General features: G+C 35.8%; 1 protein-coding gene across 1 annotated transcript in view; it reads left to right on the top strand.

Moving 5' to 3' along the window:
* RNF169 (ring finger protein 169) overlaps window positions 1-24,113 on the top strand; it is a 55,606-nt gene that overhangs the window by 16,219 nt on the left and 15,274 nt on the right. The window contains exons 2-3 of the mRNA XM_036324976.1: window positions 1,723-1,796; window positions 18,770-18,916. Of these exons, the coding sequence (XP_036180869.1) occupies window positions 1,723-1,796; window positions 18,770-18,916 (221 nt within the window). The remainder of the gene's footprint in view (window positions 1-1,722; window positions 1,797-18,769; window positions 18,917-24,113) is intronic.

Below are 24,113 nucleotides of genomic sequence, written 5' to 3'. Positions count from 1 at the left end.
ATGTAAGCACCTCAAGTTCATTAAATTCACTTTGAAATATTTATTTAGAAATAAGTTCATAAATAAGGCCAAGTAGGTACTCCACATACTGACTGAAATCTTACTATGCCTTGACTTATCTGAGAGTAACAAAACTGGGCAGGGGTAGGGGAGGAGTACCAATTTACAGTCACCAAATACTGCCAGGATGGACGGGGTGGGCAGCACACAGAGAAGTACTCTGTGCAATATTCTAATGATGGACATATGTCACTGTGCATTTGTCAAAATCCACAGAACGTACAACACCAACGCATAGTGGATGAGGGTGAGGGAATGCTCTATCTCCCATACCGAGGGTCTAACACTCCTCTAGTACTTGGTAGACCTTTAGGTTACTCCACTTCTACGTCTGCATTCGATGCAATGTTTCTACGTGTCTTCCACTCTTCTCAGATGTACTAAATAAGAGTCTTTGTAAAATAGTTGAGACAACTGAAAAATGACGAAGTCACCTTTTCTGCAACAAGTATTTATCAACCTCAATGGGATGTAAAGTTATTAAAAAGTCAAAATAAATACTGTTTCAATCACTGAATATACATAGGGGTCTTTAGAAGTGTCATGTACACTTACGGAGTTTATGTGTACTTTCCCCCTCCTTTTTGACAACATTTACAACTTATCTTTTATTCCTGTTCTTAACTTGGATTTAATCATCTATTTATATAACCAACATATATTGTGTGCCTCCTATGACCTGAGTATCTCGGATTCAGAATTTTAGCTAAAAACACAGCAGAACAGATTACAACATATATATTGTAACTAGGGTCAAGAGACATAAAGATGGTTATGTGCAGTCTCTGGAGAACCTTGAAGGACACGTTGAAGAGTTTTTACTTGATTGGCAGATCAAAACCACTGAAGTCTTTGAGGATAAAAAAAAATCTGGTTCTATACTGGAAATATTTACAGCTTGTGTACAGGAAAACAATCTGGTGACAGCGTTTAAAAAGAAATAGAAAAATATAGTATTATGAACAAAACTTTAGCTCATTTAAAATGTTACTTGGTAACACTGAACTAAGACCTTTAAATAAAGTTTTTCCTTAAAGTCTTTTAATATGTTAACTTTACCAGTCAGGCCCTTCCAGACCACTCTATGTAAAGTAATCTTTTTCTTCCATTTTACATTTATTTTCCTTCATAGCACTTAGCACCATCAGTTGTATTATGTACACTCATATATTTGTTTATTGTCTGTTTCCCTTCATAGATTGTAAACTCCATGAGAGCTAGGATTTTATTTGTTACTGCTTCTCTACAGTGCTTAGAACTGTGCCTGGTTTACACCCTTAATAATTATTTGTTAAATGAATGAATGAATATTCAAGTTAAGATGACCACACTTTTAATGTAGTTGATAATGTGGGGGCAGCAGTAGGATGAGGTGTTGGTTGGTTCCTTCCTAAGACGTCTTATTAAAAAGCATGTTCTTGCCCTGCCGGCGTGGCTCAGTGGTTGAGCTTCCGCCCTATGAACCAGGAGATCACGGTTTGATTCCTGGTCAAGGCACATGCCCGGGTTGCGGATTCAATCCCTAGTGTGGGGCATGCAGGAGGCAGCTGATCAATGATTTTCTCTCATCATTGATGTTTCTATCTGTCTCCCCCTCTCCCTTCCTCTCTGAAATCAATATAAATATATATTTCTTAAAATCTTCTTTTCCCTTTCTTCCAGAGTTTATATTCAGAACACCAATCAAATTAAGCAAGCCTGGGGAACTTCGTGAGGAATATGAAAGCCTGAGAAAGGTATAGTATACATGTTATCATGCCATTCATTTTTAAAAGTAAATTAAAATAATGGCATTAAAGAATGCTTAGTGAGAGTTTTGGTTTGCCTAGGGGTTTTTTAAATTTACAATTCAGAGCCTGTCTTTCTACACATTACATTATACCAGCATAGTTAGATTGTAGCTATAATGGGAGTAGAGTAAATCTTAACTAAGAACCCCCTTCTAAGCTGTCCTTTCAAAGGTGAAAGTGTAGCTTATAGCGCCTGTCACATACCTGCTACAATAACTGGCCACCAAGAGAGGTATTCTTGGCATTTAAATGTTAGTTAAATGCTAACATTCAAACTTTTATAATGATAGCTTTTACTATTTTTCCTTATCTTGCAAGGTTCTAATTGCATGTAACTGATATTATCCTTTATTGCTTTTACTCTGTTAAATACTCCAGAATAAGTGTAACTTAGGCCAGTAACAGGGTAATGAAATAATTTCCTAGAGAACCTTTACCCTTGGGAAAGCTTTTACCTGTGTCCACATCATCTTATTTGGAATGTTTTCAAGCTAATTGTCTGGGAATCACTTAGAGAATTAAGACTTTAAAAAGGCTAGTAATAAGAAGTATGTTACAAAATCTGTATCATCCTTCCCCAGCCCTCTTTCTGTAGCACCGTCTCTTAACCCACATTCATAAATGATTAGATAATCATTCTACCTGTGGATATTTAATATTTTATAACGATGAGTAATCCACTTAATCTGAATCAGACATCTTCAAAAGCAGAGGCGAGGCAGTAACATTATTTGTAGAATTTCATATTGAATAAAAAAATCAGTATTAACAAGGCCATGTTAAAGAGATAATAGAAAACTGTTCTTAATTACTATACATTCTTTGACCCTTTTAAAAATGAGGATGTCATATGCTGAGTTGAGCTGTCATTCTCCTTTAATATTGGTATTGTGAGTTTTTTATTTGTATTCTGTGTTTTAAAAAAATCACTTACAAAGCTTTTTCTACATGGTAAGAAATTATTCTCAGGGGCCACATCAAAAGAACCACAGATTCCTCTTAAATAAAATTCTAGAATATACAGATAATTAGCTCTGATGTTCCTTTTCAAAAAACATGGCCCTGGCATTGACTCAGTGGTTAGAGCATTGGCCCTCTGACCAAAGGGCCTGGGCTTGATTCCTGGTTAAGGGCATGTACCTGGGTTGCAGGGATCATGGAGAATATGGTTTAAAGCTATCAGCTTGAAGATAAAGAGAAAACAAGGAGCTGGAGATAGAAAAGGGAGTTAAAGCAGAAGGCATGGTAAGAGTAGAGGTTTTTATAAGCCTTGAGAGAAGAAACCTTGACTTACTTGTGTTCCTCTTAGGAGGGAGGTGCAGGAAGATCATTTTAAAAGGACTGATGGCGTAATGCTGAAGGAGGCTAGGACATTCTCATGTAAAGTGAATTGTGTTTGAAAAACACCTGTGTTATTTGGATTAAATAAAAGTTAACTATAGGTTCTTCTCCTGTGGGATCTATGCCCAAATACCCAAGTTATCCTGCATTCTTTGTACAACCTGGAAAATGAAAATTCAAGTCATAAAATCAAAAGTTACTATGGGACATCCATACAATGGAATACTATTCAGCAATAAAAAGGAATGAATCAGTGGTACATGCTACCACATGGATGAACCCCCAAAAGATGCTAAGTGAAAGAAGCCAGATACAAGAGTCCATGTATTATATAATTCCATTATAGAAAATGTTCAGAATAGACAAATGTATAGAGAAAAACAGATTAATGGTTGATTGGAGTAGGGATAGGAATGGGAATTAACAATAAATGGGTGTGATTTTATTATAGTAGTGAACATTTCTAAAGCTGATTTATGGTGTGTTCCCCAACTTGAGAAATTTACTAAAAATCATTAAATTATACACTTGAAATGGATAAGTTATATAATATGTAAAGTATGCCTCAGTAAAGTTGTAAAAAAATTTAGAAGGCACTAGACATTTTATGGAGAAGTTGATAGAGAAAAAGATGCCTCAGAGTGCATATTTTCTGAAACAAAAGAAATATATAGTTATCTAGGTGAATCTCTAGGGGAGGAATGTCTTTAAAAACTGGTCCTGCCAAAACCGGTTTGGCTCAGTGGATAGAGCGTCGGCCTACGGACTGAAAGGTCCCAGGTTCAATTCCGGTCAAGGGCATGTACCTGGGTTGCGGGCACATCCCCAGTAGGAGATGTGCAGGAGGCGGCTGATCGATGTTTCTCTCCCATCGATGTTTCTAACTCTCTATCTCTCTCCCTTCCTCTCTGTAAAAAATCAATAAAATATATTTAAAAAAAAAAAAACAAAAAAAAAAACTGGTCCTGAGCAAGGGATGGTAAGTGGAAATGAACTCTATAGGACTCCCCATTACTAATTTGATGTATAACCTATTATTAATACATTTTTTATTTAGTATACTTTATTATTTTGTGTAAGGGGCAGTAAAAACCTTTATACGGGCTATAAAAAGTTAACAAGAAATTTTATTCCCCTAATTCTGGTTCTTTTAAAAGATGTTTCCTTAATAATCATAGATTATTCGACCCATGGGATAGTGTTATGCCTACTGAGGTTACTATGGATTTATAAATTTTATGATTCTATAAATAAGTTTATATTTCTAAGTATGTTTAAAATTTTCTTCCTGCCATATGTCAAAATGGTTTTTTTTTAATTAAAAAATAATGCAGGAATATGCAGAGCGAAAGGTGAATGTTTCTCTTTTCCTTATTTTCCAGTCTCTTCCTATGCCCTTACACACACACACACACACATACGCATGTACACACTTTAATCTTTTTCAGTATAAATGAAATCATGGTGTGTATTCATTTATTCACTGTGTCCCTACTATATGCCAGGTATTGGGTATACAGTGGTGAATATGATAACCTGAGGTCTGAGGTGCTTGCCCTTAGTGAGATTCCATTCTCGTGGGGAAGATAGACAGTAAATAAAAACACACACACACACACACACACACACACACACACGCACACGCGTACACAAAGCAGGATAAGGAAAGTTAAGGGGAGTGGAAAGGATTGTTTTATTTTTGAATTTTTTTTGTGTGTGGACATAGCTAGTCAGTAGAAGGGACTATTTTAGATAAGAGTGATCAGGGGAGGTCTTTCAGAGAAGGCACCATTTAAGTTGAAGCCTGAAAGAAGAGAGGGAGCAAACCAAGTTAAGGTATGAGGAAAGTGCATTCCAGGCAAAGGGAGCAGCGAATGCAAAGGCCCTGAGACAGAAACAAGTTTGGCTTGTTTGAGGAACAGTGTGGCCAGAGCTGAATGGAAGGATGGTGTGGGGATTTGGAAGGAGATGAGCTGGGAGAGATAGAAGAGCCAGATCAAAGAAGGCCTAGTTTACCTGGTAAGGAACCTACATTTATTTAAAATGTGATGGAAAGATAGTAAAGTAATCTGGTTTATACTTTTAAAAGTTTTCTGGTTGCTTTGTGGGGAATAAGCTGTAATGGGCCTAAGAAGTTAGGAATTGTATTTACTGTGAATACTAGAGTCCACAAAATAATGATTCAAACAAATTAGAAGTTTTATTTTATTTTTATTTTTTAAAATATATTTCTTAATTGATTTCAGAGAAGAAGGGAGGAGAGAGATAGAAACATCAAGATGAGAGAGAATCATTGGCTGCCTCCCGCACCCCCCCCACCACTGGGGATAGAGCCCGCAACCCAGGCATGTGCCCTTAGCTGGAATCGAACCTGGGACCCCTCAGTCCGCAGGCTGACGCTCTATCCATTGAGCCAAGCCGGCCAGGGCTAGAAGTTTCATTTTTATTAAGTAACAAAAAACTGTAGTTAGGCAGTCTAGGACTGATATGGCAGCTCCATGACATCAGGGATTCAAGTTCCTTTTGTCTTTCTGTCTCGACATCTTCAAGTGTACCTATCTCATTGTGGTGTAAGTGGCAGATCCTTCTCTAGAATCACATCTATACAGAAGTCAGATGCCAGGTGACTTGGATCCTTTTAAAGAGCCTTCTCCAAAGCTCCACCAGTGACTTCACTTTTATTTTATACTTAGAGGCCTGGTGCATGAAATTCGTGCACTTGGGGCGGGGTGGGGGGGGGTGGTCCCTCAGCCCAGCCTGTGCCCTCTCACAGTCCAGAAGCCCTTGGGCGATGTCCAACTGCCAGCTTAAGCCTTAGCGCCGCCATGGAGGTGGGTGAGGCTCCCGCCACCGCTGCTGTGTTCGCCAGCAGTGAGCCTGGCTTCTGGCTGAGCACCGTTCCCCTGTGGGAGCACACTGATCACCAGGGGGCAGCTCCTGCGTTGAGTGTCTGCCCTCTGGTGGTCAGTGCACATCATAGTGACTGGTCGTTCTGCCGTTTGGTCAATTTGCATATTAACCTTTTGTCATATAGGATTCTAGTGCCGCAGGCTTCCTGTAGTTGCCAGGGGGCTCGGAAGCATAGAGTGTTTACCTGGGTGTGTTAGCTTCCTAAATGGAATCAGGGTTCTCTTATTGAGGAAGGAGAGAATGGATATTGGGTAGGCATCTAGCAGCTCTTCCTCATGGATCAAGAATGGAGATAAGACCAGTTAGGACACATTTGGAATAAGGACACATTTGGAATAAGGAATATGTTGAGTTAATCAAGGTTAGGGTTCTGCCAGAAATATGTTGGAGGGAGAGATGTAGTGTACTATAACGTGTATACAAGGAAGTTGTTATAGTTTTGGACCATGGTTATTTAAGGAGGGAATTGAGATACACGATGGACAGTGAAAGAGCCGTACGATCCATGGACTGAAAGTTTTAATGGTGGTAAAGAATTGTAAAACTAAGGCTATTAGCATACAAGTAAAGCTGGAAAGCTAGGAAGTGATGGTCTAAATGTGGGAGGCTTAAAAGTGAGACTGGGAAGAGATTTAGTTATTGGACATGACAAGGTTTAGGTTATGAGCATGGGAGTATGTAACTGAAGTAGGAGGGAAGAAAAGATTTATTTAGGAGGTGAAGGAACTGAGAGAGTATACTGATACTGAAATCTTCAGGAATGATCACTGAAATAGTTGGAGAGAAACTTAGATGATGTTTTTCTGTGAATTAGGGGACAGAGAGATAGGTAGGCGACTACCATAAAGAGGGGTCTTGGGTGTGTCAGTCTGATGGTAAATACTTGAAAGAAACTTGGATTTTTGATGAATAATATGATCCATTGCTTTTTTCACTAACAATATGATTTTTATTTTGCGGGGGAGGACTTTTATATAGATACTTTTCATCCTGAATATTTCATAGTATAGATGAGGCATAATTCACTTATCATTCCATTATTATTGGTCATTTAAATTGTTTCTTATTTCCCCCAATTTAAAAGTTATTGAACTGCACTGAACACACATGAACATATATGAGCAAGTACTTCTGTTAGGTTAGATTGCTAGAAGTGAAAGGCAGATTTGAAGGGCCTATACACTTTGTATTTTGGTGGATATCAACAAATCACCCTTTAAAAAGACTTTTTCAGCTTACTCTCTCACCAGTAATAAATGAGAGCCTCCCTTTTTTTCAAATCCGTGCTCTAAACTTATCATTCCTTTTACTATTTTGCTTTCTGCTGGATAAAATATCTCATTGCTTTAATTTACATTTTTCTGATTACTAGAGAGTAGGAGCATCTTATGCTTACTGGCCATTTATATGTTATTTGTGAATTGCTTGTTTATAATCTTTACTGAAAACCATTTCCATCTTTTGGGTATTTGCAATTTTGACTGCCAATAACATGATTTTTTTTGTTGCTTTTCTGTGCTTTTCTAGATGTAGTGTATTAAAAAGAAGTTTTATGACATTTTATGACATTTTAAGTGGAGGGAGATTATTAGCATGTGCCCAGTCCTCCATCTTGCTATTGTTTGAGGAATTATTCATTCTTGAAAAAAAATACATGTGTATATATATATGTATACACACACATATTCTTGTTATATTGTTGTCTGCAGTCAATATGTTGAAATGAAAATATAATTTGCAGTGAGAAATTATTTTAATATTGATTTCATTTTATGTTTCCATTCTATATGAGATTGTTAGGTATTTTTATCTTTTGAAATAATTGACTCCATCTCTTTAAATTCTATTTATTTGTTTTATTAAGCTTCTTATTTACACCATTAGTAATTCTGCTTATGCAGTATGTTAGGTGCTCAACTTTGACCACGTGGTTAAATAATTGTTGCTTTATGTTAGAGTTGGGAAACATGTGATCCAGCTTGCTCTAGTTTGTCTTTGAATCATTGGACTCTGGAAGGTTGAAGGTAGGGGAAAAACAGCGTTTGCTTAGAGTGCTTATCTCCCTGGTTTCTGTAGTGGGAAAGATGAACTGCTTTCGATAATTCTGTGGATCACATGAGTGGTTTAGGCTTTCTCTGAATTGGTTTACTGACCTATCCATTTTCTTTTTCTCCTCCCCGCTGGTTCTTTTTTGAGGAGTATTTTCTCCCCATTGCTGGCTAAATTATTCAAGTAGTAAGCATGCAGTTCTTAGCCAGAGTGCAGAGTAATCAGATATGGTCAATGAGTTACTGAAGTGAATAATGTTTCTATAATGCAGACATTGACTTTTGTGAAGGTATTTTTTTAAAGGTAAGTAAACTTTTAGGACCTAATTATCTTTGAACTTAGGTATCTTTAACGTCTTGTGTTATCTTTCTGCCATGAACTGTAAAATATAGTGTACTTAATTAAAACTTGAGCATTTCACTTAAATCTATATGGCTATATAATGAATCATTAGCTGAATGTTTAACTGGCCTTACCGCTGACCCCTCCATTTAAAAAAATTTTTTACTTATTTTAAAAGAAGCTAATATTTACCTGGTAAATTTAAAATATGTTTTGTCACACTGCAGAAGCAGCAGGTTATTTGCTTGTTTAAAAATATTTTTTCCTATTAGACTGTGAAATCTTTCAAGTTGGATCTGTTTGTTTAGTCTCTTTAACTCTCCACTAACTCTCCACTGCACCTAATATAATGTCTTGCACATAGGTAGTCATCAAATGCTGATTGAATTTAATTGTTGATTAAATAGTTTCAGAGCCACTTCTTTTAAGAGAATAAACTTGTGTAAGGATGTATAGCTGGCTCATGATAGAACTAATGGTATTTTAAGATTTCTAGAGTTCTTTCTGCTACATTTTTTTCGTCCTCTGAAACGTTATGTAATCTTTGAGGAAATGCTTACTTATGGCATGTGCTGAAATTATCTCTCTCCGGAACCAGAAAACAGATACTGAATCTTCTACATCTTTAAGAGCAGGTAAGTTGTGTAGTACCAGGAAGGGAAAACGCAAAATAATAAGTTTTAATTTTGACTGCAGGAGGAAAGAACAGTTGTTTTGTAGGATGCTCAAAATCTAAAAATGTTAAACATGGTTGGTTTTTTCCTTTTGCTACTTACAACTACCCAGATGAGGAAAAACAATTTTATCAAGTAATGTGCTTTTTAAAGAAAATAACACATTTGGGAAATTAAAAGCATGATTAAATTTAATTAGAATAGTAGGTTATTTAGGCTATTTCTGCAATGTGCTGTCTTTCCTTATCTCTTTTATTTATGAGAGGAGAGGATCAGTAGTTATACAATTACTGTATTAGTATAATAGTTTTTATGGCTTAGAGAACAGTTTCAAATCATTGCAATGCGAGTTGCAAGCCAAACTAGAGAATTTTCTAGAAGCAGTTGCACCTCTTCTATCTCTAGCATAAAATAAAATATCTTGTTAAAACATTTGATTAGGGAGAGTTTTTGTAAATTAAAATAGCTTTATTTTTCCTGTTTATATCAAAGCAGAATTCTAAAATTCTGTGAAAGAATAAAGTTAAGATCGTTAAAAAAATTATCATTTTAACTATTTTAAGTGTAAAATTCAGGAGCCTTAAGTACATTCACAGTGTTATGCAACCATCACTGCTATCTTTTCCCAAAAGTTTTTGATCACTCCAAACAGGAACTCTGTACCCTTGAATCAATATTTTCCCACTCCGCCTCCCCCCCCCAGCCCCTGATAACCTCTAACCTATTTTTTTATTTCTATAAATTTGTCTATTCTAAATATATAAGTGAAATCATACAACATTTGTTCTTTTGTGTCTGGCTTATTTCACTTGGCATACTATTTCCAAGATTCATCCATACGGTAGCATATTTTAGTAATTCATTCTTTTTTATGGGGCTGAATAATACTCCATACAATTTTGTTTATCCATTCATCTCTTGATGGACACTTAGGTTGTTTTCACTTTTTGGCTATTGTGAATAATGCTACAACGAGCACTGGCATGCAACTGTCTGTCTGAGTCCCTGCTTTCAATTATTTTAGTGTGTATCGAAGAGTGGAATTGCTGGGTTATACAATAATTGTGTTTACTTTTTTGAGAAGTCGTCAAACTGTTTTCTACAGCAGCTGCACCTACCAGCAATGTATGAGGTTCCAGTTTTTCCACATTCTTGCTGGGCACTTGTTATTTTTTAAAAATATATATTTTATTGATTTTTTACAGAGAAGAAGGAAGAGGGACAGAGAGTTAGAAACATCGATGAGAGAGATCGATCAGCTGCCTCCTGCACACCCCACACTGGGGATGTGCCCGCAATCAAGGTACATGCCCCTGACTGGAATCGAACCTGGTACCCTTGAGTCCACAGGCCGATGCTCTATCCACTGAGCCAAACCGGTTTGGCTTTCTTTTTTGTTTTTTAAATAGTCATCCAGTGGGTATCTCATTATGGTTTTGGTTTGTATTTCCCTAATGAACAGTGATGGTGAGCATCTTTTATGTGCTATTGAGCATTTGTATTTCTTCTTTGGAGATGTGTCTGTTCAAGTCCTTTGCTCAGTTTTGAATTGGGTTGTCTTTATGGTGAATTGTTAAGAGTTCTTTATGTAGTATGCATATTAAATCTTTATCAGATGTATATATGATTTGCAGATATTTTCTTATATTCTGTGGGTCGTCTTTTCATTTTTTGTTAAGGCTCTGTGCACAAAAGTTTTTAGTTTTTATGAAGTCCAATTTATCTCTCTTTTGTATTGTGATGTTGCTTATGCTTTTCTATTTGGCTTTTTCACTCAGCCATAATTATTTTGAAATTCATTCACTTTGTTGCATGTATCAATGGTTTAGTCTTTTTTATTGATGAGTAGTATTTCACTGTCTGGTTTTGTCAGTTTGTTTCTCTATTTGCCTATTGATAGGCATTTGGGTTGTTTTCAGTTCTTGACTATTATAAATAAAGCTTCCTATGAACATTCCTGTACAAGTCCTTGTATAGATATGTAATTTGTTTTCTCTTAGGTAAATACTTAGGTGTAAAATCATTAAATTATATGTTAGGTGTAAGTTTCATTTTTTTTAAAGAAACTGCCAAACTTTTCCAAAATGATTTTCTTTTTTAAAGAAACTGCCAAACTTTTCCAAAGTGTATGAAAGTTCTGGTTTCTCTCATCGCCAATATTTGTTATGGTCAGTCTTTTTAATTGTAGCAATTCTAATTGGTGTGTAGTGGTATCTCATTCTGGTTTAACTTTACATTTTCCTAATGTCTAATGATGTTAAACATCTTTCATGTGTTTGCCTTTTGTATATTTTCTTTGGGTTAATGTTCGTTCATACCTTTTGCTCTTTTTTTAAAAAGTGGATTGTGTATTTTGAGAGATCTTTATATATTCTGGATACAAGTCTTTTATCAGGGATATGCTTTGCAAATGTTTTTCTCCCAGTGTCAGTCATTTCATTCTCTTGTAGTCTTTTGAAGAGCAGAAGTTTTTAACTTTCAGAATTAGAGTGCATAAGTTTATAAATTTTTTTCTAAGAATGCTCTGTCCAGCTCAAAACCACAAAGATTTTCTCCTATGTTTTCCTCTAGAAGTTTCAGAGTTTGAGGCTTTATGTTTAGGTCCATAATTCATTTTAACTTAATTCTGATATCTGGCCTGGGGAATAGATCCAAGTTCCTTTTTGTGCATATGGATGTCTTAGTTGTTCCAGCACCATTTGTTGAAAAGACTCCTTTCTCGATTGGATTTTCTTTTCACCTTTGTTAAAAACCAGTCATCCATACATTTGTGAGTTTAAGCTCTATATTCTGTTTGTACCATTGATCTGTTTGTTTTTACACCAATACTATGCTGTTTTGACTATTGTAGCTTTATAATAAGTCTTGAAATCTGGTAGTGTTAATCCTCTTTGTTCTTCTTTTTCAAAGTTATTTTGCTTATTCGTGGTTCTCTGTATATCCATCTGAACTTTAGTATTGACTTGCCAATTTGTACAAAAATGCCTGCTGGGATTTTGATTGTAATTACATTGAATCAACAGATCAATTTGGGGAGAATTGACATCTCAATAATATTGAATCTTCAGACCCACCAACATGGTATATATATCCTTTTATTTATTTAGGGCTCCTTTAATTTCAATGTTTTGTGGTTTTCAGTTTCCATATCTTCTGTCAGATTTATCTTAAGTGTTTCATATTTTCAAGGTTACTATAAATGGCATTTAAAATTTTTAATTGTTCATGCAAGTATATAAATACAGTTGATTTTTATATTTTATCCTACTGCCTTGCTAAAATCATTTAGTGGTTCTAGTAGCCTTTTGTAGGTTCTAGTAGATTTTCTACATGGATTATGTTGTCTGTGAATTGTGACTGTGTTTTTGGAGGACTTTACTACCAGATTTCAAGACACATATAATGCTAGTCATTGAGACAGTATGATATTGGCATAAGGAAAAGACATATAGATCAGTGGAACAGAATATAGTTCTGTCACAATGCATTGCTGGTGACAGTAAACACGCATAACTCATTTTATTGCACTACGCTTTATTGTGCTTCACAGATATTGCATTTTTTTTTAATTGAAGGCAAGACTCTCCACCAGCAAAAACATTAGAACTTGCTTTATTGTGATACTCACTTTATTGTGGTGGTCTGGAACCAAATCTGCAGTATCTCTGAGGTATGCCAGTAAAGTGGTATATTCACCATGGGAAACATTTTGGCAGTTGCTTAATAAATTTAAACATATACTTACTGTGCGATCTAGCAATTCCACTTGTAGATATTTAGCCAAGCAAAACAGAAACATCTGTCCACAAGACATGAATGTTCATAGCAACTTTATTCATAGTAACCCAAAATTAAATGCAACCCACATGTCCAACACTTGAATGGATAAACAAATTGTGGTACATTTATACAATGGAATATAACTCATCCACAAAAGGAATGTCTTAATAATAAATTCAGTATTATGGATGAATCTTAAAGATATGCTGAGTGAATAAAACCTGATACAAAGGAATATATGCTGTGTGATTTTATAATAGGCAAAACTAATCTGTAGTCATAGTCATCAGATTAGGGGGTGCCTAGGGCTGAATGAGGTGGGAGAATGATTGCTAGTTGGTTTGAAGGAACTTTCTTGTGTGGTAAAAATGTTCTATAGTGCCCAGCCGGTGTTGCTCAGTGGTTGAACATCAACCTATGAACCAGAAGGTCACAGTCCGATTCCTGGTCAGGCCACATGCCCAGATTGTGGACTTAATCCCCAGTGAGAGCTGAGCAGGAGGCAGCTGATCAATGATTCTCTCTCATCATTGACGTTTCTATCTCTGTATACTTCTCCCTTCTTTGCTGAAATCAATAAAAAAAATTAAAATTTTTTAAAAATGTTCTATATCTTGATTAGGGAGATGGTTACATAGATACATTCATTTGTCAAAACTCATTGAGGTATATACATTCTGTAAGTGTTCATTTTGTTATATGTAGAGTATGCCTTAGCATAGTTGATTTTAAAAAATTAATTCTAAGTAGATTGTAGATTTAAATGTGAAAGTTCAAATAATAAGCTCCTTAAAGATAATATAGGAGACTTTCTTAAAGAGGATATAAAAACACTAATGTTAAACTTCATTAAGACCTGGAACTTGGTGTCTTCAAAAGATACTACTAAGAGAGTAAAAAAGGCAAGCTACTGTATGAGGGGGAAAAGGTATATGAACACACACATACATAAATACATACATTTCTTTTGTATAATGGTACCCCTTACTTGTGGAGGATATGTTCCAAGACCCCCCCCAGTGGACGCCTGAAACAGCATATAGTACTGAACCTTACATATACTATATTTTTTTCTATGTATACACACCTATGAAAAAGTTTAATTCATAAATTGGGCACAGTAAGAGATTAACAACAATAACTAGTGTTAAAATAGAGCAATTATAATAAAACTAGTGACCCAGTGCACAAAATTCATGCACATTAAAAGGGAATCGGAGGAAATATTTTAATATTGCTATTTGCCCTTTATAATAGAAGTGTCAGAGATGAAAGAAAATTAGTAAAATGTATATGAAAATCTCCCTCCTGTCAGAGTCTGGGTTGTGCCACGGGACCGAGAGTCAAGTCCCTGCCCACCCACGCGAGCCTTGAAATCGTGCGAGACCCAGACCCAGCCGGCCCCACCCCTGTCAAGCACCGCAGGGTGGGGGCGCGCAGCCTCAGGTCCCCTGTCAAGCCCCACCAGGCGGGGGGGTGCAGCCTTATGTCCCCCGGCCTGGCGCCGAGTGGGGGACATTGCCTCAGGTCCCCCAGCCCCGGCGTGACAGCGTGATGGTATGATGGCATGATGACCATTTGCATGTTAGCTCTTTATTAGAGAGGATAAAGGTTACTTGAACGCAAACACCATGATACCATGACAGCTGATCTGAAAACCAAGATGAGAGCTACTAGGCGACCAACGGCGGGGAGCATGTACAACGTGGATCTGCTGGACGAAGGGATGACTCACGCCTTGGGATGGGATGGAGCAGGAAAGTGTGAGATTTCATTGCGCTGCTCAGCACCACACAACATTTAAAACTTAAATTTAAAATTGTTTCTGGTATTTTCCATTTAATATTTTTAGACCATTGTTGACTGCAGGTAACTAAAGCTGCAGAAAGTGAAACTGAAGATAAGGGTCCAAAAATATATAAATAGCTCCTACAAATTACTAGGGGGGAACCCAAATATGCAAAAGAAAAAAGGGCAACAATGTGAATAGGCACAGTGTGAAAGAGGATTTCCAAACAGTAAACATATGAAAAACTCCTCTACATCTTTAGAAGAGAAATGCAAATTGAATTCATAATGCAATAATATATATGCTTATTGGAATGTCTGAAATAGACAAATAGGCTGAGAGCAACTGTCATTCTGCTACTTTGGAGGGTAAGAGTGTAATTTGTGCCAGTTTGGACAACCATGGCAGCATACCCATACTTGATGAGTAAATAGTATCTGTTCTAAAATATACCCCACAGAACAGTATGTGTATCAGGATAGATATTCAAAAATGTCATAGCGGTTTAAGTGTTAATAGCCAAAAACTAGTAATTACTCAAATATACATTAACAGTAGAATAGCTCATTGTTTTGTAGGCAAACAATAGAATACTATAAAACAATGAGAAAGAACAAACTATATGTACCTTACATGGATGAATCTTACAAACAGTATGTTGACTGAAGAAAGACAGAAATAATGCATATATGATTCCACTTATGTAAAATTCAGAAATAGGTAAAACGATTTTTTAAATTTTTTTTTGGTGTTGGAAGCTGGGATTGTGGTTACTTTTGGGTGAGGAGTAGGCACAAGAGGTACTGGTAATATACCATTTCTGGATCTGGGTGATGGTTATGTGGATATGCTTATTTTATATAATTTACCACGCCTTACATTTATGATTTGTATACTTTTCTGTGTACTGTATAATACTTTGATTTGTTAAAGTTTATTTTTAAATGTAAGGGCAAAGTGAAGCCATTTTCAGGAAAATTTTCATGGTATTCTTGGTAGTGTGACTGGGGATGAGATTAATGTACAAAAGTCAATAGTTTTTCTCTAGTAATTAGCATCTAAAAAAGGAAGCAATAAAAATCATTCCACTTACAGAAGCAGGCAGCTTCTCTTTGGTGCAACCTGAGATCTTGTTCAGGGGCCAACTGCTTGCTTCCTGCTTTCAGCTCTAGGGCTGTTCTCGTGTAGGAGTTGTGGTACCTGCCTTGGGAACTTAAGCTTACAAGCCAGTGTGAGGGGTTTTAACACTGTGGAGCAGACTGGTTATTGGGAGGTGGGAGTCAATAGATACATGAATTCCTTTTTCTCACTTCAGACTGACAGTTTTGAGATACAGTTGATAGAGTTTCTCATTTTGTCCTCGGTAGCCAATGATTGGGCCAGTATTCATGCATAAACCTTCTTATTAGACTCTGCTCAATCCCCCCGCCCCATAGCAGAGAGTTATCTAACCCCAAATGCCAGTCATGCTGTGGTTGAGACTCCCTGGTATCTAAAACCAGTGGTTTACTATAAAATTCAAGTTCTTCAATATTCAATCATGGTGACGCTGGGAAATACTGAGTATTACTTTTTTGTGTCTATGAAATGGTAATGATATATACAAACAGAGCCCTTAAAGATTAAATGAGGTAAGCTCTATAAACGTAATACCTGGAACATAGAAGAGTTTAATAAACAACAGCTATTGATATGTCTTACTCAAGTTTATATGCTGCTTTCTGACACTCCAGAGTCATTTTCCGTGAGTATAAAAATTCTTTCCTAGAGACTAAGTTCTCAAGTCCTTATAAATAACCACCAAAAGGACAAAAAAATAACTTCTACAGAACCCAGCATAGAGAAAACGCCAACATGATCTTGTGAAGATTTAAATGGGTATATGGGTTTTTCAACTGTGTAAATTTTTAGTTTTGCCAAGACAATGCTATGTTAGCAGAGACTCAGCACTGCATTGAAAAGGTGGTTTTGCCAGCAACACAAGGCTGTTGTCCAAAACTTTGAGAGAAGAGATAAACATTGTTAGGAGCCATAAGGATACATTCTAAAACACATATTTAAAGCTATAGGCGGGCATAGTATGTAAATACCATTACACACTAAACACATTAACACTAAAACATATTAAAGAAAATTTAATACTTAGTTTTTAAAAAATTGTAACTTCTGTGTATGTATATATTATTGGGGGCTATCGTGTGCATTTAGGATGTTTAGTAGCAGCCTTTGGCCTCAAGACACTAGATGACTGTAGCCAAAGTGTCTCCAGACATTGCCAGGTATGCCTTGAGAGGTAAAATCATTGGTTGAGAACCACTGAGATAAACCTAGATTTGAATTCCAGCTCTAGGGCTATGACTGTGAATTTGAACACATTACCAACTCTTAAACCTTAGTTTTCTTAAGTGAGGAAGCTCAGCCCCTGTCACGTAGAGTTCAGTAAATGATAATTATTATGATGCTAAAACCTGTTCTCTTTTGCGCCAGTCTACCTCTTTATCCTCTTAAAGTAAAATGCCCCTGTGGGGAGCCTGTGGTCAAATTGTTGAGCAAGAATTTCTCATATAAGATCATCAGCATTGATCATTCACATGGGCAGTTAGCATTGCTTATGATTGCTTTCTCCCTGGATATGGATTTGCTTCTCTTCCTCGTGTGTTCTTGTTTGACTTTGGAAGAGTTGGGAGTACATTATTTCATTCGAATCTCCTGATACAACATTGTTGTTCTTTTAATATTTATCACCTTGAACTAGACTCAGTGTGTTAAAGACTAGTTCAGACTTGTAGGAATCAGACCTAAAGAAATTAGGAAGATAAAACTAAATCTTTATTGTTTTTTTTAACACTGAGGTAACAGCCAATGAAAAATATTTATTCTTTAGTTTTATTTTTTTTGCAAGTATGATTAAAAATATTAGTACCCTGTAATTGCTTTGATATACATTGTCATTTAAATCTTATTAAAACCCTGGGCAGCAAAAATAGAATAAAAAGGAGATTAGGGAAGGAAACTCTTGATGTACTCTAAGTACACAGCAAGACACAACATGAAGTACTTTATTCTCATCTACTTCTTCAAACTATATCTGCAAAGTAAGTAACATCTGTTTTTTTAAGAGGATATTTTTCCATTGATTTTTAGAGAGAGTGGAAGGGAGAGGTAGAAACACAGAGAGAGGGAAATAGATGTGAGAGAGATACATCAGTTGGTTGCTTCCTGCACAAACTCCAACCTGGGCTGGGGATCGAGCCTGCAACTGAGGGGCATGCCCTTGACTGGAATTAAACCTACAACCCTTCAGTCTGTGTGCCGATGCTCTAACCACTGAAAAAAACCGGCCAGGGCAGCATTATCTGTTATGCAGGTGAGCATATGATGGTTCATTTGCCAAAGATCATCTAGCTGGTAAATAAGTGGCAGAACCATTAGAACCCATGTTATCCCAAAGCCCATCTTATTTTCATAATGCCATGCTACCTCTCCCAAATGAGCAGATACCTCTGCCTTAAATTTCTTTGTAAGTCATGTGTCTTGACCTATTCTCTGAACTGCAAGGTTAATAGCACAAATTGTAGGACATTGGAACTGGTGACAAAGTCATTTTTCCTGTTGCTACTAGGCCTAAAGACCCATTTTGCCTTGCCCAGCTTCTCTGACCCTCTGTGGCCTATATCTCTGTTGTTCTCCTGGTCCAGTATACTTCCATCTGGTTTATGGGAATAAGAAGGTTTTTATATTCAGCCTCTTTTAACTAAATGAATAAACTTTATTTTTTGATTGTGTACTAGCTTGTATGGTTTCATATTGCTCAAGAATGCAGAGCAGTTAAATCTTAAGCCATGAAGTGTATGCTTGGCAAGAGTCAAGTAAAAACTAACTTAATTAAAAATTAAGAGGGTTTTATATCCAATAAGAAAAATAGTCTCAAAACTGCCATGTGATGTTTGTTCTAATAGACTACTGAGGAAAAGATATTTTTAAGTTTATAGTTGCCTAAAATTCTACTGCCTCAGTGTGATTTGTATTTTTAGCTAAAAGAAGAAAAGTTACAAGAGGAGAAAACTTCCGAAGATAAAATCCACAAGCTGTTACCAGAGGACACAGAAACAGGGAAAAGGAAAATGGACGAACAGAAAAAAAGAGATGAGCCATTGGTACTGAAAACCAATCCGGAGCTTGTAAGTAGATCACTGTTTTGATGGACATCTGCCTCAACATCAGCAATTAGCGCAGGTGACAGGGAGCTGAAAGGCCTGTGCTGGTGAACTAATAGTCTCTGGCTGTGCAGTTTACGTGTTGTGAGAATTTGGTGTCCAGACGAGAGCTGGAGAGGGTAATTTATGAATGGGACAACGACACTTGTGTAGAAAGATTAAGCGGACGGTGGGGGAAAATGGAGAAAGGGAAAACCTAGTGCAGTAGACTACTTGTGGTAAATTTTGTACATGTTTTGACTTGTGTTGCTTCATATTTGAGTTTTGTATGTCTTATATCTTCTACTAGATTTCGTTAAAGCTTGAATTTCCCTGTATTCTTTATTCTATCAGCACAGTACTAGGAGTAAGGTATTAGATTACATAGTTTAAATTTAACCTAATTAGACTTTTAATTGAGCTAAATCTTGCCTGAAATTTTTTCATTACTTATTTACCAAGCAAATTACTGGAAAAGGTTATAAGTGGTATATTTAAAGCACTTTTGCAGGGTCCACTGATTAGCTCAAATGGGTGATTATAATTGAGTTTTTTCTTTAATAAGTTTTATTGGATTGGACATCTTTTATTGCTTTCTGTATGTGCTTAACATATCTATAGAGTCATATCTTTTAAACTATTTTATGATTCAGGCTTGTTAGTATTTTCGTTATCTTTCTAATTAACCAGAATTAATAGAGCTTTACCATATATAGAGACAGACAGTATAGCAGAATAGAGGTGAAAAAATCTCTGCTTCAGAAGTCTGCCTCTTGAACAGGTCTCAGCATTAGAACAGACTATAACTTTGGCCAGGTTAATTTATCTGTGCTTTTGATATACTCTTTGCAAAGACATTGTTCCTGAATTTCAAAAAATTCAATTATTTAAGCTTTCTTGGATTGATAGTATTTGCTGATTGTCAACAGGCATGTGGGGCTTTTTGAATCCAGTTATAATAATAATAATTTTTATTATTTAATTATTATTAAAAACAACTATTTGCATTTTATAGGGTTTCAGCCTTCTAAAAGATTCAGTTTAACAAACACAAAATGCTCTTAATGTACTCTTAATGCTCTGTTTATTGGGAACTACAAAAGGAAAAAGATGGCTACCAGAGAGGCTAGGAATGAAATATATGATAGTCTTGTGCATATAGTATGTCTTCTGACTAACGGCCCCAACTATGGTCTGTGGTCCAAAGACTGCAATTCTGTCTGTGACTTCACCCCAGCAGGACAGTCCATTAGGGCCACAGGCGAAACAGCGCAGAAGCTCGCTTTCCTCTGCTGTGGTCTTTGGATGGAAAGATTACCTGCTGCTGCTTTGGCCTTGCCAGATCCAGATTTTCTCCAGGAAATGATCTCTAGTATTAATTCATGTCAAGACTGGGAAATTGCTCTAAGATTTTTTTTTTCTTTTTCCATTATCATCTTTGAAATAGAAATCAATTGCATAAAACTACTTTTAATCATAAAAGGAATCAAGAAGTACACATTCTCAGACCTGTTTTTATTGGTAATAGCCAGTTATGAAAATTTTGTGTGCAAAAACACATTGAATAAAATATGACCTATGAACACTTCAAGTTTTAGAGTTTCGTGATTTTTACCATTTTTCTGTATGCTTTTATATTTTTGAGGCCTTTTAAGTGGCTCTAATTTTGCTTTAAATATGTGTTAAGAATTTTTGGTGTTGAATGGATAATTTCATTTAGTTTAGTCAAGGCTACATTCAAATTGAGACCAAAGAGAAGCTCAAGTAGATTTTAGAGGGAAGCCAGATGAAGGATTAAATTTCATATAGAGAGTGTTATGATTAGAGTTGGACTGATTATTTCACTCCTGTCCCACAAACTTCAGGAACTCTTCACTCCAACATTCAGGTCCTTGGTATTATTTTAGCTTGTATTTCCATCCTTGCTTACATCCCAAAACTCTAAGAAATGGAGCTATTTGCTTTCCCCCAAGTATATACTCTGTATTTTCCCTCCTTAGAGTCTTTGCTCTCACATCTTCATCTCACTGAAATGTCACCCAACTTACCTGTTGACAGGCTATTCATCTTTCAGTGTCCAGTTCAAAAGTTGTCACCTTCTTGGAACCTATAGGGATTTCCCACTTCTCTCTACTCCATTCTGCCCTCCTAACACCCCTCCCTCTACTTTGTAACTTTTATAGGACTCATTTCATTCTCCCTTATCTTATGGTTATTTGCATGTTTGTGTTTCTTTACTAGATTTGTAAGTTTCTTGAGTATAGGAATGTCTTAAACTAATTTATTATTTCCTACACTACCTTGCATATCGCAAGTGTTTGATGCAAGTTTGTCAAGTGGAATTCAAATGGAGGAAGCAAAGTGCTTATTCCAGAATCAGAAATTATCATCTGTTATTTGCTCGGCATGGAAATAAAATTGGCAGTGTTTATTTTATTATTTTTATGGTACAGTTGATATCAATAATAATGTGAATTGTTGGAAAACAATTTGGTATAGCAATTATAGTCATACCAAAGATTATAAAGCAGAAAGTGAAAAATTGCTTGTCATCCCACAACCTAGAGATAACTTATATAAACATTTTAGTAAATGTCTTGCCAAACTTCTTTTCTAAGTGCATATATACTAAACATATATATATTATTTTTAGAAAATGGAACCCAGTGTGCATACTCTCTTAAACCTTTTCTTATAAACTATTAAATTATGGATGTTTTTCCATGTAAATAAAGAATCCTACATCCTTATTTAGTGGTCTCTTGATATTCTTTACAGTAGAATTAATTTAATTAATTAACCTCCTATTGATATTTTGCTATCTTAAACCACCATTCTGATTAGTTCCTTCGAATAAATAAATTATCAGAAGTGGAATGACCAGGTCAAGGGGAGTGTCCCTTTTAAGACTTTTGGTACTTATTATTAATTTGACCTCCAGAAAGTTTGGATATAGGTATACTCCCACTGGTAGTTTAAGAAAGTACTAAACTAATTTCCTCACATCCTGCCAACTCTAGATATTATTCTTTTAAATTTTTTATGTAAATTAAAAAATACCACTTTGGGATTTTATTATGCATGTTTTATACCATTTTAGGAATTTGTAGTGCAATAGGCTTATTTTTACCTAAAGGGAAAGATGAGAGGTAAATATTTCCCTCTCTTATGGTTCTAGGTTTTTTGGGAATGGAAATATAGAGAGATGGGGGGAGGTACCGTCTATCTATATAATCATTTATAATGTAAATGTATTTTTCAATAATTAAAACTAACCTAGTGATATCTATTATAATGCTAAAGTTTTTTTCTTAAAAGATGAATAGTATTTAATTTGATAAAAATATATCTTTTGTGAGCACTTACTACTTGTTAATATACTAACTCCTTTTAACAGTAGATGGAGCAATCTTTATTTTATAGATGAGAAAACTGAAGCTCAGAAAGATAAACAACTAACCTACAGTGACCATGATAGTTAAGAAATAGAGCTGGGATTTGAACATTCTTTTATTTGGTAGTGAATTGATTATGTGGAAACACCTAAATAGAAATTGCCATTATTTTTTCCCTGTTGAGTCTATAGATGTCAAAGCTTTTTTTCTCTCTCAGAGTTGAAAAGAGAATATTATATAAAATTTTATAGTGGGTTAGTACTGTTTAAAAGTTTCTCCAGTGAACAGTTTGTACAACAGAATTCTTTAAGGAGTTGTACCCTACAAAATCTGAAAAGCTTCCCTGTAATCCTATTTCTCAAAGACTAACTATTAGGAAACATAGCTTATTGTATGTATTATGTATTTGTCAGCCTAGAGAATAACAAAGCATTTCAGGAATGCAGGGTACTCTGAGCCATAAGATGATGTCTTGCATGCCTCTGTCTGTAACTCTCATTTTGGTAGTCATTTGATCATTAGATAACTGTTAATCATTAAATGATTACATATGTTTTGTTTACCTGCTCTACAATGGCATTGAGATTCTTAAAGAAAAGATGGTCACTTGCTCTCACAGAGTTTATTGTCTGAAGCAGAAGACAGACTCTTAAATAAGAAACTAGAGTTCAGTGAGATTGTTTTCTCCCTCTAAAAAGACTTTCATATGGAGTAACAAGGCAAATAATACTCACTATATATTGAATGCAAAAGGCACATATAAAAGAAACTTCAAATGTAAATTGAAAAGACTAAAAAAAGAAAAAAGATTCCAAAATAAAACAAAGGTAAATGAATGAATTTCAACAAGGTGGAAAAGGCTGACTCTAGGGATATTTGGAAGCCCTTTCAGAGAAAGTGACATTTAAGATACCCCTGAAAGGCCAATGAGTATTTTAGAGGCAGAGAATGTGGAAGAGGAATATTAGGCAGAGGGAATAGCATGTCCAAAAGAATAGAGGTTTTGAAAGACTATAATGGTACATGTGAAGAGCAGAAAGTAGTTTGGTTGTACTGGAATTCAAGGAGTTCTCTGTGTGGGAACTGGTTTGAGAAAAACTATGAAAGAAAGTTGAGTCTAGTTTTGAAGATTATTGAATTATGCTGAGGTGTTTAGACTCTATCCTGAAGTTACCAATAGTTAAGCAGGATTCTGTGTGTTTGATAGTATGAAGGGGATTAGAAGGAAGGAAGGCTGAAGAGAGTGAGACCGGTAGTAGATATTGCAATAGTCCAGGCAGAAGATGATGAGAATCTAAGGAAAGGCAATGACAATTGAGTATACATGGGAAGAGTTAGATGAGAGACATTTTAGCACAGTGGTTCTCAACCTTGGCTGCACATTAGAATCACCTGGGAATCTTTTTAAAATCCTGATTTCTGGGCCTCATCCTCTGGAAATTCTGTTTCTTTGTTACTAATGTTGTGGCCCCACCCCATAACAATGAAACAGAATTTCCGGAGGATGAGGCCCAGAAATCAGGATTTTTAAAAAGATTCCCAGGTGATTCTAATGTGCAGCCAAGGTTGAGAACCACCACTGTTAAGCAGTAGAATGGAGTAGAGTGGAAATAGCATGAAGGTAGTTTGGAGACAAGTGTTCTGGATTTAAGAACCAGTGTCAGCTACTTATTAACTCTACAATCCCAGGCAAATCAACTGCTCTGAGCCTCAGTTTTCCATCTGTAAAATACAGCTAATAATCCCTTCTCAACAGAGTTGATATAAACAGTAAATGAAACAATATT

Source organism: Myotis myotis, unplaced genomic scaffold, assembly GCF_014108235.1.
Source record: "Myotis myotis isolate mMyoMyo1 unplaced genomic scaffold, mMyoMyo1.p scaffold_m19_p_10, whole genome shotgun sequence".
NCBI classification, from domain to species: domain Eukaryota; kingdom Metazoa; phylum Chordata; class Mammalia; order Chiroptera; family Vespertilionidae; genus Myotis; species Myotis myotis.
This window is presented reverse-complemented; position numbering and strand designations above follow the sequence as displayed.